General features: G+C 38.1%; 1 protein-coding gene across 1 annotated transcript in view; it reads left to right on the plus strand.

Annotated features, from left to right (window-relative positions):
* Positions 1–19,515, plus strand: part of LOC122792709 (cubilin-like) — a 3,134,001-nt gene that overhangs the window by 182,380 nt on the left and 2,932,106 nt on the right. Inside the window, exons 7-9 of the mRNA XM_044060295.1 lie at positions 2,739–2,865; positions 6,150–6,318; positions 7,382–7,513. Coding sequence (XP_043916230.1) covers positions 2,739–2,865; positions 6,150–6,318; positions 7,382–7,513 — 428 coding nt within the window. The remainder of the gene's footprint in view (positions 1–2,738; positions 2,866–6,149; positions 6,319–7,381; positions 7,514–19,515) is intronic.

Genomic DNA, 19,515 nt, shown 5'->3' on the forward strand with positions numbered 1-19,515 from the left:
AGAGGAAATCTTGGAGGGGAGAAAAATTAGTATTTTGGATTTATTGGAGTTGAGAGAAAGGTGGTTTTGGTGCATCCAGTTCTCTGTAGTGGTAAAGGCTAATTGAGTTTTGGTCAGTAGTTCAGGAAAGTTTGGGGCAGAGCAGACCAAGATAGAGTCATCTGCGTATTGGATGACTGTGGTGTCAGGGATGAAGGAGTGAAGGTTATTTATAAAGATGTTGAAAAGCATGGGTCCAAGGATGGATCCCTGAGGAACGCCAGTAGGTGTAGGTAAGAAGGAAGAGAAGGAGTTCTTCCATTTAACTGCTTGAGATCTATCAGATAGGTAACTGGAGAACCAGGAGAGAGCATTTGGGGAGAGATTGAGATTAGCCAGATGATGAAGAAGGTGAGTGTGGGAGATGGTGTCAAAGGCTTTTGAAAGATCTAGCAGAACTGTGGATACAATGAGTCCAGAGTCTCGTGCTTGATTGACAGTTTCTAGGAAGGAAAGTAGGGCAGTTATGGTACTGTGGCCAGGACAAAAGCTGTGCTGGGTGGGTGTTAGGAGGTGATTCTGAATTAGATAAAGTAAATGTTGATGGTGGACACATTTTTCTAGAATTAGGCAAGTGTTTAAATATTACCACTTTTAACACATACTTTCTTGCCTCCTAGTGAACAGGGTTCATTATGCAGGACAGCAAGTCTTTATGCTATGGTAGTCTTGAATGGATTTGGTCTGCAGGGAGTCCTTTCACAGGTAGGTATGTTCAAGGTTTAGTGTAGGATAGAAGGTTCAAACCTAAGAACAGTGGGGACAAGGGGAAAAAATAGTTAAGGGGTAAGAAAGAGATATTCGGAATAGGGTAGTGCAGATAAGCATGCAGGTCAAACAAGCTAACAGGTAGTAAATACAGTAGTGGTAGTACTCAGTACATTTGAGTTCATACAAACAGTTGAAAAAATATTCATGGCAACATGTATAGATACAAAGCAAAGCATACCAAGATCTTTTCAAGTAGACATTAGAAAACATTCACTGTAAGTTTAGCAGATGGAATGCAGGGCAACCCAACATATATTCAAGCTAGCAAAAGGTACACAGTAATCATACAAAATAGAGAAAGGTCTTCAGCAGTATGCAATAGTTAAGCTAGGTAATATTAAAAAGAATACAACCAAATGGAGCTAGGGTCAGAGAGGTGGGAGCAGTAAGCTAAGGTAGTTAATTATAAGAGAAGCTAATGGGAATGATATATGAACAGTCTCTGCTTGAGCAACTTGCCAAGCTAGCATTTGAGCAGGACAATTTTAAGTCATGTGCCCAAGAAAGTGAAAAACTAGCATATATGAGGTTAGGAGGGGAGGCTGTGTTCTTTTGGTGATTTTACAGTGCTGTATTACTGTTTAGCAGGTACTACTAGGCTTTTGAGCATACGCTCAGTTCATAATACTGGCCTAAGCACTGATACAAGCAGACTTGGAAGCTGGGACCCGATAAGCCCTGCAGCCAAAGAAAATATAAGTTGTAACGATATTAGCCAAGGAGCTGAAGCATTAGTTCTATCGCCCACGGACAGAGACAATTCTGCTGCATTCCTGCACTTGTGGTCAAAACAACGCTATTGTCTAGCATTCACTAGATGGATAAGAGCTATTGAATAGCTTACCTTGAAAGGAGAACAACAGATTAAATCGCTCACAGACTAGACAGCTGTGTAGCGCTCCTTCACCTTTGGGTAAGCACACTGTTGTCTAGCATTCGTTAGATAGAGCAGAGCAATAAAGAGCTTTCCTTGCTGGAAGGCAAGAGTAATTACACAGTGTTTCATAAGTTACTGTACTACACTGCGTAGCTTTGATAAGTAGATAGCAACATTTAAACACTATCTTTCAGTTAAGTTGTATGAGTGGGGGTTGCTGGGTTAGAATTGTTTGGGAAAGACAAAGATTTATAGGGGGTGAAGCACGAGTCAAATGCCAGTACTAGGGACTATCTTAGACCGCTCCTAAACCTTTGGGTTAACCACACTATTGTTAGGCGTTCGCAAGATAGAGTGGAACAAATAATATCCAAAAAACAAGGCAACCATACAGATTATGCAGTTATATCACAAATAAACAGCTTTCCTAGTTGGAAAGCAAGAATAGTGCACAGAGTTTCGATAGTTACAATATTACACTGGGTGGCTATGTTAATTAGATAACAACATTTGAACACCCTTTTATTTTATTTTTAGCTAATGTACAAGTGGGGATTAATGGGTTAGAATTGTTTGGGAAGGCACAAGTAATTATAGGGGGCAAACCACGAGTCAAACGCAAGTACTAGGGAAATACAAAGAGTAGTAAAGAGGGTAAAACCACGAGTCAGAACGCACATAACCTGTTAAGGTTGATACAGCAAAACTACGCGGTTGACACAGGAACCTTGCGAACAGGCTTGTTCGGTTGCAGGAGCATGCATCACTGTTTAACACAAGAACCAAGGAGATTCTAACCTACTATGAGGCCGTATTATACAACTGATGGACCCGACCTAGTACACACAAGTGCGAGGTAAGTAAGTAGGTAAGATATGGAAAGTAAACAGTGTTAGAGAGCATCAGGAACAACATGTTTAGATGGAGTTGATGTATATCCTTCAATTTTTTATTATGAATGGTCAAAGAAACTCAAATTAGTTTGGTATTTTGATTTTCTGTTGACAGTAATTTTTTATACTAACACCTGTATGTTCTTTATAATATTCAGCTGTACCTGCACTCCAGAGTGGTATGGCCCACATTGTACCTCTAAATATGATGACTGCCAGGGTGGATCTGCTGCTCTTTGTGAGCATGGCATTTGTATCGACTCAGACAGAGTGCAACCAGGACAGGTAATATTTCAGCAGCAGAATCCTTCTGAACAGTATACAGACTTTTTTGAGTGCATTTAGACATACATGTCTTTTACATTTTATTTGCCTGAAAGACAGTTTGTGTCTAGTGTTCATTGTGCAACTTACAGCAAAATATTTATTTTGGTAAATTAAATTCTTCAGTCAAAGTAAAACAGCAGCATCTTATGTTGTTATGTTGATGTTTTGAAAATAAATTACATATTTTTTGGGAAAAAAGTATAATGACACCTGGAATATAGCTGAATGCTACATCTCCAGGGAAAGGGATTATTCTTGGGGACAATTCACCCATAAAAATTACAGTGACATTTTAAACATTTTGTCAGTAATGCTATTTCCAGTTGGTTGCAGCAATGATTTCCCTTTTTACCTAACATTTTGTTGCAACTTTTTCCTTCTCTATTTTTGATTTTACTTGTAGGACTTTGATTTACTCGGGGAAGTTATTTTGGGGTTTTGAAGATATATTGCTTGCGTGTGCAGTGTATGATACTTCTTTTCTTCCCTTTTGTATAAATGAGGTTGAATTACTGTGGTTGACTACTTTGAGTGATGTCACTCACTAAATCGTGATAAATGTTTGATGATAGGCATATCATGGCAATGCAAATGTCTGTATGTGGTAATTGATTAATATATTTATGCCATCCCTTTAGCAGTGTGTACAATGTTAGGATCACACACACAACTGCATTCAATATATATATATATATATATATATATATATATATATATATATATATATATATATACACACAGACACACACACACACACACACACACACACACACACACACACACACACACACACACACACACACACACACATCTACATGCTCAGCAAAACAAGGTGCATGATCCCGAATAGGTGCAAGGTAAAACAGATGAGTCCATACAAGAAATCCACCAGCATTCCAAAATGGATAGTTCTGAATAATTTGTTAATAGACAACCACAAAGGTTCCTTCAAAATGCATACCAGTAACCAGTTTCACAAAATGTGTTCTCGGAGCAAAATCTAACAAATTAAATACATGGCAACATTAAATAGAGTGTGTCATCAACACACCAGCAAATCAGTTTTAACATCAAACCAGTTCTGATGATTTATTTTAAGGATAAGCCATAATAATAGCAGTATAGATATCAAAATAATCAGGTGTGACAGCTGCTGACTGAGGTTTCTTTTGGGGATAAACTCTTGGCTAGGCTTTTAAGGGCCCCAGGGCCATTAGCTTAGTAACCACCTATGATCCTATGATAAATGTATAGAATAAATTCAGAAATCATTTTTTTCCTGAATATGTAACAGTGTAGCAGTATATGTTTATCAAAACATAAAAATACTGTTAGAAATAAAATTAAAGGCTGGCATAATGGTTAAGGTGTTTACCTTACATACACAAGGTGCAGGGTTTGATACTCACATGGGATAATTGGCTATGCTTAAAATGGCTCACAAGGGCAGTTAGCCTAGTACTAACCTATAAACCTTAAAAAATAATTATTAGATAATATAGGAAATACAAAGAGTAACAGTTTGCATTAAAATTTAAAATATTTCATTCAAACCTGGTCTATACATTGCTTCTAAATTAATAACCCACTCCGCCTTAGTAATGTGTGCTAACCCTAACTCTGAGCCTGCTCCTAACCCTAATCTACATTTTAAATTATAACACTACCACCTCACAAGACAGCTTAGAGATTCACACACACACTCACACACACACTCACACACACACATACTAAATTTATACCCTAATGCAATCCTAACCATAACCCTAAATACTCATACTTGCACACACTTAAACTATCCCCTTACCTAACCCTTACTTTATCCCTAGCTCACACATTCACAAACACACATACAGCTACTACACAACCCATTTACCTATTTCAACCAGACATACACACAACAAAACGTCCATTCGATAAACTGGATGTTCTACCAGAAACATTTCACTTCTGCCTGTCAACCAAAGCAATAATGGACCGAATAAATGGAAACCATAAGTATCTATCCAACTATAGATAGATAGATGTGTGTGTGTGTGTGTGTGTGTGTACATACACAGACACATATATGTATATGTTTATTATATATTTATAGACTATTAGATATATATACACACATATACACTTTTATCTGAAGACAGAAAAATCTTTGTATAAATAGACCGATAGATGTATTCATGCATATACCACATAAACATATGCATATTTATTTGACTGTTCTGCAGTTCATTTCAGTTACTTGTCTTATATATTTGCTAGTAATAGAGTACTAAAGCCTTGGTTGATTTTGTCTGTTTGTTTGAAGTCCAAACTTCTTAGAAGAAAGTGAGAGGCTTCATTTACTTAAAGTCTTAATTGTTTTAAATTCAGTTATTTGCGGTTTACTGTTTATTGGGCCAGTTTCTGAAGAACAGTGATAAGCAATACGCTATTCTGTCCATTGTAAATCCTTTACAGCTATTCCCAGAATGGATATTTACAAGGCTTTAGAATATACTGGAATATCTTAAGTTAGTTAATTGCATAAAAAAGCAATGGACTTGGCTTTTATCAGTGAAAAAGTACTAAGCTTTTGTATATTTTTAAATAATGTTATCGTACCTTAAGCAAAATTAGTACTTTATTAGAAAAGCAAAACTAAAGGTTAAAAAGTTGACACAGGGAAACCCTTCTGTAAAAACTGCAAGAAAAACACAGCCAAGCTACAGTATTTACTGTTTTGATACCTTAACTTCCTGTAATGGAGGCTAATGGGATATATGCTAATGACTTATTAAGGACACAGACAAACTATTCAGTAAAAACTGCAAGAAAATCCCAGCCAAGCTAGATTTTTCACTGTGAGATATCTTAAACCAGACAAACAGTTTAGTAAAAACTGCAAGAAAACCTAAGCCAAGCTAGGAGTTTCACTGTGTGATACCTTAAACCATATTCTTAAGAACTTAAAAGGTAAAACGTCTTGAACATTCAGAAACCATGTAGCCAAAAAACTTCATGTCCTTAAGTGGTCATTTGCATACATCCTATGTGTCTATTACAGGAGGTTTAAGGTATCGCACAGTGGAATCTTTAGCTTGGCCACGTTTTTATTGCAGGATTTTATTAAAGAGATTAACACAACTGCTAATTTTCTGCTAATTACAGCAAGCTGCTATTTTCTGCTGTCAAGAAAACATTTACGAGCTTTTTGTCTGCAGGCATGAACTGTGCATAAGGTAACATTATCTCTTTCTCCACAGCCCAAGTACACATGTGTCTGTGACGCTGGATGGACATCTCCTCCTGGTAGCTCTGCTTGCACAGCTGATATTGATGAGTGTAGCCTTCCTAACCGCCCCTGCTCCCAGAATCCTCCAGTGCAATGCTTCAACACACTTGGTTCTTACTACTGTGGTCCATGCCCTGCTGGTGAGTTTTCCCTAAAACAATAAGCATATTTCATGTTTTCAGGAGTAATTCCTCTCAGCTGACAAATAAGTGCCAAACTATGAGATCCCCTTATTTCAGTAACCATGATGGAGTGGGTCAAGAAGGTCAGACAAATAAACTATAGAGTTTTTGTCATCATAATCAACTACAACATGCAACAGATCTGATTATCTGTTACCTCTCTTGCAAGAAGCAAAGTAAAGGAAATAGGCATTCTCACAAGTATGCCAGCTTCCCTTATGCTGTCCACATTTTAAACATCTTATTTAGCTGTAACTATGCATTTTATGTCCTTTACTCAAGATATGTAGAAATAATCAATACCTGTAACAGCCTGTAACATTAACACATCAGCAGAGTTAAACCTGGCAGATAATATTTTTTATTTGTTTATATGAGTATGCTCATTCATTTGTTTGATTATATTTGTTTATTGTGAAATTCTGACTGGACATGTCTGGAGGCACTTCTGTTAATTTTGTTAAGTTAATTTTCAAAATAGTTATTTAGAAATAACATGGTCATTTGTTCTGGCAAACAAAGCAATGTTTATTTAATCTCCAGAAATAAGGAGATTAAATTATTTAAGTGGAAGAACTGTCCATATTTAAAAAGTCAGGCATCTAGTAAAGTCATATGTCATTACATTTGTCATGTGCAGACTGGTTAGAATGCTGTTTTTTGAGTTTACCATCTGTCAAAGTGGTAGCTCCCAAAATTTTGCATGGAGGTTGGGCCCTTGTCCTTCCATGTGGGGGCTTTGCCTCACCCACTCTTTTTACCTATATAAACATGCTGCATAGTTGCAGCAATTTGGGAAAAGGGGGCAAACTCACTGAAATGGTATATTTAATGTGTTTGCCCTTGATTTAATAGGACCAGTCAATAAAGACTGACATGTTCCAAAAATGGTTTAAAAATGTATGCTTATGTTTTGTTAAGCGATACGATGTACTGAGTTAGTCATATTCTGTAAATAAGGGTTTTAACATTTAAGCAATGTCGCTCTTTTGTCATAACAATTCTTTTATTGTATTTTTAGGCTGGCAAGGAAATGGCTACAGCTGCCAGGATATTAATGAATGTGAAACTAATAATGGTGGATGTTCCACGTCTCCAATGGTTCAGTGTATCAACACAATGGGATCATTTTACTGTGGACCATGCCCATCAGGTAAGTAGGATAGGCTGAATGTCAAGCCGCTGTTATGTGCTCGTATTATGTTACTACGAAGAAAAGCATGAACTAGTTCTGCCTTCATTTTACTTTTAATGCTGGCTTTATTTCAGCAATCCAGGCAACACCACTTGTATTCACTGTTACTTTAATCGTCTGTAATTGTTAAACACTAAACTGATTATTTTGTTAATGAGTCCAATACTACCAATTAGTACAATATACTGGAGGAATGTGGTTACTTTCAGAATGAGATATGCATGCTCTTATTAAACTACTGCTTGTTAACGAAGGCATTCAGTCTCCATTACCTGTGGAGGCTAACTTTGTTGGAAAAAAAAAAAAACATCAGTTCCACACATGGATACTGTTTAAAATGGTTGCCTGTGAAATGGCATTAGCACATTACAAAAGCTTTTGAAGTATACTGTCCTCACCAATGACCTCCCTGTTGCTTGCTCACTGATACATCTCAGTTACTCCTGTTGCCGTGCGCTTTGGATATTCAAAACAAAGACTGTTCAGTAGTAAGTGAGTCCAACATTTCCAGGAGGAAAGGCCTCAAGGCTATTTGAAAGTATTTGCCTCATAGGATAAATTAAGGGTTAGACAAGACATAAAACTGTGGCAAGAAAGCATATACTCTACTTAGCTGCCCCAGCTTCAGCCTTAAGCTAGGGATACTCGTGGTTCATAGGAACAGTACTTGAAGAGATCATGGGAAGCATAAGATGCCTAGCTATGTACACCTTTAAGTAGACTCACTTAAAAGAACTTTCCACTCTTTTCAAGCATTTAATAGTGCTCACTTCAAGCAGGACTGTTCACAATAATCCTGAAGTAAATTTGTGTCTGTCAATCCAATCATCAAAACTAGTCTTAAAGGAAGCCACTAAGGTGGTGTAGTGGGATAAAGCCCTAACAATGGTCCAGTCAACCTGGGTTTGATTAGCATCTTAGATGACTGACAAATAGCAGGAAGAGATGGCCATATGCATCCTGGATGGGGGGGGGCATTAGCTGATGACACACCATTATGGGTAAGTAGTCTAAAGAGGGGATTTGCCCTCAGATGAATCAATGAAAGCAGGAGGTGGGTAGGTTATCTAAAACAAGCAGGTTGGAAGCAGAGACAACCAAGCTCCCAGGATGCCCTTAACCTTCATTACTAGCCCTAGTGATGTCCAAATAACTTCACTGGGAAAGGAGAAAAGATGTTAGACCCAGTGTGGAAAAAAAAGTCTTGCCTTAAAAATAGCTCAACCTTCCACAGAAGGCACACACACACACACACACACACACACACACACACACACACACACACACACACACACACACACACACACACACACACACACACACACACACACTGACGGCCAATTTAGAGTGTCAAATCCACCTGTAGAAATGAAATAAAATAAATAATTGTTTTATACATTTCATAAACAGTCAAGACCCAATAGACACAAGTTCCTATTTTTAGGGCTACTCAGGAATACTGATCTGGTTAAGGGATTTACCTAAAATCTCATGACATAGAAGTGGATACTGAGTGAGTCAAATGTATGACTATGATATGGACTCATTAGCAGTTCAGGGTAACAATCAATAAGAAATGTGTACTTGTATGTCCTTGTTACCTTTACTGCTGAATTCTCTTAACTGCACTAGGTGACTTGGAATACATTTATTTAAATCCATATAATTTTAAAACATTGCGCACTTTAATTTTTGATGAGTCGCAGTGTTACAAACTTTAGCCAAACATACTAAAAGCTGTGTAGGTCAGTTTAAAAAGTTTTTTTATTTTTATTTTTTTGTAATATGTGTTTTGCAGTGTGATGGAAGGGAAATGATTGTAACACCATTTTAGAAAAGCAGGAATATACATGGTAACTTTGATTACATTGGACATTACCCTGGTTTAAATGGGCATGTCAATGCGAAATGTATTTTAAAATAGAGAAAAAAGCTGCAATAGATGGTTGGTGGTTTTTTGTATCATGTGACTTCTTTACAATAATTGTATATAATAGAGTTTTAAAGAGGTATATTTAATTCTGATGACATTTTGTATTAGTGAGACAAAAATTAAAGCTAATATTCACTTGCTATTTCAGTTTCCAATGATGTTATTGTATTAATTATTATATATTATCTTGTTGTGTACTGGTTTTAGGCATAATGCTCAACTTTAGATTCACCAGCTAGTGGTGCAGAGAAAATGGGGACTGTGTCTTCTTTTAGATGCCATGGTCACAGGGCTTTCAGTGTGATTAGTTTTGTCTTTCACTGGGACTTTTTCTTGTGGGGAAGGCTTGGTTTATCATTGGGAATCTTATTTCTTTGTCTGCCTGTGGATAAAGCTTGATTTATCACCGGGAAACTTATTCCTTTGTTCAATCAGCATACGTCTTTTAAAAATATTAGATCATTTTCTTTGTATAATTTTCAGTGAAATCTTTCTTTTGCACTTGCTTTATTTCCACAAGCACATTAAGTTTTTGATTAAAATTTTAAATAAATAAGTAACAAAATTTAACTCTGCAAAGTCTAGACAAGTTACATAAATTAATACGTGGGGGTTCTGGGGCTGGATATACTTTTTATTTTTATTACAGAAGGTATGATTCTATAAAAATATTATAAATGAACATTATGTCAACCCCCCGGACCTCCACACTCATACATGGAATACTTGGGTGGGGTGTGGTGAATACACAGGAGCTTGGCGTGTGATCTATTAAATATACTGTAACTCTACAGAAAACAATTTTCTTGGTGAGTGGTGAAGCCACAAGCCACATACTGAGATTTATATCATTAGATCACTGTTGCAGTAGCATAAAGCTATATGGAATGTATCCTGCCAATCGTCTCAGATGTCCGCCAGTATACTAAAGCTTTGGGTTCTTTTCTTGAACTTTATACACCCACTAAAGCACAAAAGCATGCAGATATAAATAGGATATACAGGCACAAAATTTCATTACTTTCTTGCCATTGAAGCATTTAGTCAGACATCTCATTTTCTGAGCATCCTCAGTGCCGATATCTAGCTTGTGACTAAGATTTTGTGGGCAGATAAGTACCCTGTTGGGGACTTTCCTTTCTCTTTTTTTTCACTGAAAAGTGTACCATAATCATATCTTATGTCTGTCAGAGGGAAATTTATGCATGTTAACAGATACAGTACAAGAGCTCCCTCAAGGGGAATGTCACAATATATGATCCTGTGCCATTTGTTTTTCTTACATCCTAAAGACTATTCATAGGTTCATAGGTGTGTACTAGGCCAATGGCCCTGGAGCCTTTACAAGCCTAGTCCATAGATATGCCCTGGCATCATGCCACCATTAGTTCCCAGTGTCTGTATCAAGTAGAGCCACTGGAGTGATCCCCGGGGTGAACTTTCTATTTCTCATCCACTCATCAAGATTTCTCTTGAAAAGGGCCAGTGAGGCACTCTGCTTGACATGTATGGGAAGTCTATTTCAGAGCATGGACAGTCTCTGGGTTATGAATCTGTCCCTCCAGCATGTTCTGTTGATTGTGGTAATGAGGTTGAGATCCCTGGAATGTGTGGTGCGGAGGGATTGGGATTTATTTAAGTGTAACATTTCTAACAGGGCTGGGTCAGACATGGCTTTGTAAGTCAAGCAGAGATTGCCTCATAATAGATGATATGAGACAGAGAAAAGCTGGAGTTTTTTGAGTCTGTCCATGTCGGGCATGTGTTTAAGGTCTAGGATCCTCTTCATGAGGTACTTTTGTGGCCTTTCCAGCTGTTGCAGGTGTTTAGTGAGGTACATGCCAAATGGGGCATTATACTCGATGATTGGTCTAATGAGGCAAGAGTAGAGAGAGATGATGACCTCTTTCTTCCTGGATGCAAAACCCTTGGTAATAAGATGTGCCACATAGAAGGACTTTCTGACCACAGTGGCAGTGTGGTGGTCGAAGGAGAGGTTGCTGTCAACCTGTGTCCCCAGATCTCTTATAATGCCTTCAGTGTTCAGTGGGCTACCATCAATGTGGTAGTTAGTGGGAACTGAGTTTTTCCCAGAGGGAATGGTGACGCATTTTTTGGAATTAAGCTTAAGGCCATGGATTTGACAACAGTCGTTGGTCTCAGTGAGACCTTTCTGTAGGAGGTCTACATCACTTGGGGAGTTAATAATGGCACCCAGCTTGCAATCATCAGCGAACTTGGTCAGCCAGAGTCTCTCTGTGTTGGCCTGGAGTTCTGAGAAGTAGATGCCAAACAGGAGAGGACCCAGGACCAATCCCTGTGGGACACCACTCGTTACTGGTCAGCAGTCTGACTTGGAGTCTGCTACTTTCACACTGTGGGTTCTATCTGTGAGCCAATTTGCAACCCACCTAGTAATATAGGGGATGATGCCTAGTATGGTGAGTCTGTCAATAATTTCTGAGTGGGGAATGGTATCAAAGGCCTTGGCCAGATCGAGGTAGGCTGTATGAATTGCCTTGCCCTCATCCACAGCTCTGGTGACTGACTCAAAGAAGTCAACCAGGTTGAGCAGGCATGATCTACCCTTCACAAAACTAAATTGTGTGGGATCCAGAGTTTGCAGATTCCCTATATCCATGTTAATTAGGTCCATGATGATGCACTCCATAGCCTTACATATCAGACTCATCAGGCTAATGGGGCAATAATTCCCAGGGTCTGTAGTCGCTTCCCCTTTATGGAGAGGGATGACTGTAGCAGTGTGTCATTCTGTAGGGACAAAGCCTGAGGTGAGGTTGGGATTGAACAGGGCACACAGGTGTGGTGCCAGTTCACTTTGTAGTTAATGTAGAACACAGCCAGGGATATTGTCGGGTCCCATGGAAGCTGTATTCTTGGCCTTGTACAATGCAGCTTTAAACTGTGCTGCAGTAATGCTGGGTGCCTGGCATTCTCCCAATATTGTAATTGGTCCTTTGGGTGGGAGGGGTAAAGTTGGCACTGAATCTGTTGGTCAGTATGTTGGCAATATCTGTTGGCTCAGTATAGGAGGTACCATTGTGCAGTGACTCAGTGCAAATCTGGGTATTGCTGTTGAGATTCTTGATATAACTGTAGAAGGCTTTGTGGTTGTTTTTAGTATCTGCCGCAATTATGCATTCATAGCTAGCTTTAGAGGTTTTGATGAGGGATTTCAACTTTTTGTTGAGGCTAATAAGGGAGTTTTTCCAGTCTTGGGACTTCACCTTTTTCTGCAACAGTTTCTTCCTTCTGTTGTATAGTTTGTTAATGGCAGGGGACCACCAGATTGGCTTTCTTTTTTTGGAGGAGAGTGTCTTGGTTCTGTTGGGTATGGCTAGTTCCATGCATTTATGTACGTGTTTGTACAGTGCATTGGTGTATGATTCAGTGGTCATGCATCTATTTTCCATTTGCATGGGTGCTATGAAGTTAACCACCTCTGTCTTTATGACCCCAAAGCCTTTGGAGAAGCTTTTCATGGTGGTTACCTTTGCTGGTGGTGCGGGTGAGATGTGGATTTCCATGATAATTAGTTTGTGGTCGGTTCTAACCAGGGAGAAATTGACTACTGGTGTTGAGCAATAGTTGCCCATGTTAGTAATAACCAGGTCAAAGATGTTGCTTCCTCTTGTGGGGGTAAGGATGAGTTGGTCCAGTGCATTGGAATTAATGAATTCCAGGAAGCATTGGGCAAATGTATTAGTGCATGAGTAGTTTTCCCAGTTGATGGAGGGGTAGTTGAAGTTACCCAGTATGAGATTGTTGGGTTGGACCCTAATAGTTTCCTGGGTGCTTAGGAACATGGAATTAGAGTCTTGGGACATGGTTGGGGACCTGCAGCAGGCTATGACCTAAATCGCCGTCTTAACCACTGTTAGTTGTACCTGAAGTATCTCTCATGCGTTATGCTGGGCTACTAGTCTGGAGGTGTGCATATCCTTTATGAATATGGAGATGCCACTGCCTTTGGAGCTATGGTCCATTTTCTGGTGCCGAAAGGTGTGGAATGAGTTATTGACTGGTAGCACAGGGGTGCTTTCTGCTGCTTTAAACCAGGTCTCCATTACAGCACAAATATCGATGTTCTCCATTTTGAAGAATGCTTCGAATGAGTGCATCTTGAGATTTAGACTTTTAGCATTGAGCAGCATGACCCTCAGATTGCATTTATTTATTTCTAGCTGTTACGGTGGTAATTTGGTTTTTGGAACACTGCCTAAATAGGCACTATAGGGGTGGCAAGAGCCTTAGCCAGTATCCAGAGACCTGGCAAAGCGTATGCAAAGAATTTGTAGTGAATGGGACGATTTTGTGAAAGAAAATAAGCATACTTTTCAGATGTTTATTAATAGAAGGTATGATTATGGTATAGTTAAAAAATCTTTGTGTGAAGTTGTTGCATATAGATTGGGGGTAAATTTGTCCAATAGCAGAGTAAGTAATGGGCTGGGAAGTGTTGAACAAAAAGAACAGGTGTATTTTGTTTCAGTGTACAATAGTCTTAGTAAGAGAATAAGTAAGATATTGCACAATTGTTGGAAGTTTATGATTCAGGATGTTGAGTTAAAAACTATTATATCAGATTATTCTTCTATTTCATATAAAAGAGGAAAAAATTTAAAAGAATTTTTAACCTCTAGTTATTTTATTTCGCCTAGTGATGTGTTATATGTGAGTCCTTCTCTGAAGGGCACAAATCCCTGTGGGGTTGTACTATATGTTCTCATATTTACAAATTTTAATAAAATAAATGGAGTTCATTTTTCACCTAGTGGTACTTTTTCTTGCAACAGTGAAGGCGTCATATATGCCTTAAAATTCCCCTGTGATTTATTTTACATAGGGGAAGTAAAAGAAAATTTAAGGCAAGAATGCAAGAACATATTAGGGATATAAAAAGAATAAGGTTGAAAGTAATATTGCTATGCATTTCAGAACAAAACATAACAATGATTATTCTTTATTGCAGGGTTGTGTTTTAGAACACGTTTTTATACAAGTTGGGGAAATGTATAATATTAAGGATAAACTTCTTTATAAAGAATCTTTCAGTGTACAATAGTCTTAGTAAGAGAATAAGTAAGATATTGCACAATTGTTGGAAGTTTCTGATTCAGGATGTTGAGTTAAAAACTATTATATCAGATTATTCTTCTATTTCATATAAAAGAGGAAAAAAATTAAAAGAATTTTTAACCTCTAGTTATTTTATTTCGCCTAATGATGTGTTATATGTGAGTCCTTCTCTGAAGGGCACAAATCCTTGTGGGGTTGTACTATATGTTCTCATATTTACAAATTTTAATAAAATAAATGGAGTTCATTTTTCACCTAGTGGTACTTTTTCTTGCAACAGTGAAGGCGTCATATATGCCTTAAAATTCCCCTGTGATTTATTTTACATAGGGGAAGTAAAAGAAAATTTAAGGCAAGAATGCAAGAACATATTAGGGATATAAAAAGAATAAGGTTGAAAGTAATATTGCTATGCATTTCAGAACAAAACATAACAATGATTATTCTTTATTGCAGGGTTGTGTTTTAGAACACGTTTTATACAAGTTGGGGAAATGTATAATATTAAGGATAAACTTCTTTATAAAGAATCTGTTTATATTTTAAAATTTAATACAGTGATACCTGTGGGTTAAAATTTGGAGATTAATTGGAAGTAAGTATTGTGTAATTGAATAATTGACTTATTTTATTCATTGAATGGATTATATAAGCTGTGTAAATTTTGTGGTGTGTATTACTCCTGGAAGGCTGTGAGCCCGAGGCGTTAAAGTGTTCAAGGTGCTGTTTCATTAAATTGGATTTTTTCATTTCTACTATGGTCGGTTTTGGATTTTTTTTTCAAATTCTACTTAGCCTCATCCCACATTAATACCTTTCATTCCTGAGTTATTTGCTCAATATTTGTCTCTACTAATGTCTTCTAGCAAATTCTAGCCCTGTCTTGTTTGTTTGCTATACCCTGTGTTTGCAGGCATCCACACTGATAAAATCTTTATTCCTGCAATAATACTGTTTTTAGAATGCTTTCTGTTATTTTATGTATATAATAGTCTGAATGTTTTTAGCATACTTTCTATTACTTTATGAATATAATATTATGAATGGTTGTTGTTAAGGACTTGCGTCCCAATTCCTAGGTTCTGTTTCTCTTTTGAACTCTAGCCTATTTCATCTATGAGCTGTTTTTGACACTTTCATTCCTTCTTCTATTTTTTATCTTAATTAATTTCTTTGTATTTCAAAGTTTATCCTTTCATTTATTTTATATAATAATATTTTTCCATATGTTATTCATTTTGCCCTTATAAATTGCCTCAAATAAAAACACTGTAATAAACCTGACTTCTTTCTAAGTGTCAGACTTGTGACTGGATTACAGGGAAGAGAAGCATTTTCTGATGAGAGTAACTTGACATGTAAATGGAATTGTACTTTAAAAAACATGAGCTCAACTGTGTAAAGAAAGAATTGTAACTAAATATACTGCTAGCAGGTATTGCATTTGGCACTGATAATCACTAAAGGAAAAAGATAATATTCCATGTACTGGAAATGTCTTAAGATTTAGACTTTAAGATGCAGGATTACTAGTGCTTTTATCCAGAACCATATAAGCCGGTTATTTTCCTTACCCCACATTCATAGAGAATTTACTTCCAAGAACAACTAGATAGGAACAGATGGCTGGAGCCCACTGTGAGTTATTAATTTAATACTGACTGCATTTTTTTCTCATGGGTGGGGATGCAAAGACTTTTGTTGGAGGGACAGGACTTAACTCCTTCTTCCCTTATGATTATTATTCCTTCCTTGATCCGACCTTTTGGTTGTTGGCACCTAGATCCAGGTGGACCCTGGGAATGCCAGTGTCAGATCTGAAGGAGTGGAATTCATTGGTATTGAGTATTCCTCTGACCCAGTCAACTCCGAGTCTTGGATCCTGATGGGTCTCAGAGCTGAGGGGTCAGAGTCAGGATCGACTCCGAAACTTTCAGAGCCATGCCTTCCTGTTATCACCTCGTCTCTTGACAGCTTTAGTGTCAGCTTCAGAGGCAAGCTCGTTGAGTTCTTAGACGTTGCACTTGCCAGGTTCTTAGGAGCTTACAGGGGTGGCACTGGGACCTGTTGCAGCATTGGCATTTGAGGCCTTCAAGAAACTGCTGTCATACTGGAGGAAGCAGGCTTCTCTTCCTTGCATAGATCCCCCCCTTCCCCCACTCAGTTCTTCAGGTTCTCACTTCCTGTCTTGTTGGGACAGCCAGCCCCTCGGAGTCTTGAGGCAGTTCACATTGTGGACTACGCATCTACTTCAGAGACTTCCTCAAAGCAGCCCCCTTATTTGGTTTTCCACTAGGGCAGGGATTCACTGAGGACCAATCCTTTCTTTCTTCCCAAGGTGGCCTTAGAATCCTCTCTGAATCAATCCATCAGGCTTCCTGTTTTCTTTCCTCATTTTTCGATAAGGGAAGAGCACATGCTACATCTTTTGGATCAGCTTGCGGCACTTTTGCATCTGCATGCAACGAGCATTTTTACTAGCATTTTGCTAGTTTTGCTGAGGAGAGGAGATCTGTTTTCTGACACTTGAGTGGAATAAGCATGATGCACCAAAGAAGACTACAGTGGAGTTCATGGATTGGACCAGACAAGTGGACGAGCCTTTCAATAAGTTTTTTCAACTATCCTTTTAAGGGCAAAGCAATTATCTAAAAGGGTCTAAAACTGGTCTTTTTAGGACAACTGAAATCTTGGGTCAGGGGAATAGGTCAGCCTGTTTGCCATCAGGGTGACCAGCCAGTTGAGGAACAGAAGCGAGTCTTTTTTTGGGGGGGGGTAGCATACCTTTCAACTGTCCAGATTTTTGTCAAATATTTTTAGTCTGTTCCTCACAAACTTTCTGGCTTCTGACAAATCACTGAGGACTGAAGTATTGAAGTCACTGAAAAATGACAGACATTTGAGTTTCACACTTTACATCCTTCAGAAAATGCAGAATAAGACAAATTAAGTGTAGCAATTTTCTAAATTTATAAGATCAATATTTAAAATCTGCTCCTATCTGTGTTCCTTTGTTGTCTCCATTATTTTGGGCTTTGTCCAGATTTTTGGTGTTAAGAAGTTGCGAAAGGGGATCTTTATAACTGAAGTATTTAAATGTTCCCTGTCTTTCTTCTACTTTATTTTTGGCTTTGTCCAGAATACTTTCCTATGGAGGGAAGGAAGGAGGGAGGGAAGAGGGGAGGGGGGCGGGGCAAAATAAATGTGAAATTTCTTTTGTTCCCTCATTATTTTTGACTTTGCCTAGAGTTGTGCTAATAAGAGGTGGGGGGAGGGGTTGTGATAATGCTGCAGAATGGCCAGATTTTGTATGATATCTTTGATTGTAATAAGAGTTTGAGCGTAGACATGGTGCAATGAGAATCTTGCAATATTGGCAGATTTTGTTTGACATTTCCAGGAGGGGAGAAAAGCAAAATGTGCAATGATTTTAAAGTGTATATTATCTATACAGTCCGCAAAGAAGTGGTTGTACACTGTGTGTTTATAAGTACAATGTTTAAGCTTTTCTTGATGTTATACCTTTGTTTTTGACTTTGTACAGAGTGGTGCTAATGTGGGGGGGGGGTGGCTATGAGAATATAAGAATGTTGCAGAATAGCCCTATTTTGTTGGATGTCTTCCTAAAAAGTGTATTTTTTTAGCCAAACATTCCAAATTGAAGTTGATGAATAATTGTTTTGATCTTCAAACTTAAAACTAAAAACAATGTCACGAATGTGTCCCTGATTGTACACATTTGTCCTACCGTTATTTTTGTTATTGTCCAGAATTCTTGTGCTATGAGGTTAAGAGGTGGGGACTATGAGAATAATGCCAAAGGGCCAGATTTTTGAGTGTTAAATGTCCTTGATTTTATGCCTTTGTCCTAACATTACCTATAGCATTATCCAGATTTCTTGTACCAAGCAATTGAGAGGTGGGGTTTGTGGTGGAATATTGCCGAATATCCATGTTAAGCTTGAAATGTGCTTGAGTTTGACTTTGTCCCACCATTGCCTTTACATTTAGCATTTGTACAATTTTTTTTGTGCTATTTGGTTGAGAGGTGGGTGGGGGGGATGCTGTGGGGAATATGGCCACATATCCATATCTTTATGTTTGAAAAAGCAGTGTTTAAAATGTGTTCTTGACTTTACACCTTTATTCTAACATTATTTTGGCCTTGTCCAGTTTTGTTGTGGTAAAGGGTTGAGAGATATGGGGGCGAGACAATATTGCAGAAAGTCCAGATTCTCTCAGACATTTTTGTTCTGTCTATCAGAAAAAAATGACTTTTTGTCAAAACAGTCTCTGTAATTCCCCAGGACTGTTTTTTGTGTCTCTGCAGTCTGACTGTTCTGCATGTCTGCAGTTGCCTTGTGTGGTGGAATCAGTCTGAGTAATGCATCTTATGTATTCAGTCTTGTTGTAGTGCTGCCTTTGTCTTTTGTGGGTGTCTCTGTTCAGTCTAGCTGTAGTACTGTATTCATCTTTTCTGGGTGTTTGTTTAGTTTTGCTGTAGTACTTTGTTTAGTGTGGATGTCTCTGTCCTGTGAGTGGCTGCCTACATTCAGTCTTGTTGCAGTGCTGTTTTTGTCTTGTGCTGGTCTCTCTGTCTTGTGTGTGAGAGTCTGTGTGGGTGTATTTGTGTACCTCTGATGTAGTACAGACGCTTGTCGTAATATAACAACATTGCTACTAAATGCCCGTCACTGTGTTTACCTCTGTGGGACTGGCTACCTTGTTGTGCTACAGAGGCTTGCCATAATGTTACACTGCAATAAAATGTCAGCTAGCATGTGCATATACCTCTTGAGTGACTACCTTACTGTGGTATTGAGGCTTGTAATGTAACAAATGCCAGTCGGTGTGTGTACTTGATGCAATACTATTGGCACTCAAGTCTTTGTAATGGTATATTGTGTACTAAGAGTTTATACAGTGA

Source organism: Protopterus annectens, chromosome 2.part0, assembly GCF_019279795.1.
Source record: "Protopterus annectens isolate FY-2018-M chromosome 2.part0, PAN1.0, whole genome shotgun sequence".
Taxonomy (NCBI): domain Eukaryota; kingdom Metazoa; phylum Chordata; order Ceratodontiformes; family Protopteridae; genus Protopterus; species Protopterus annectens.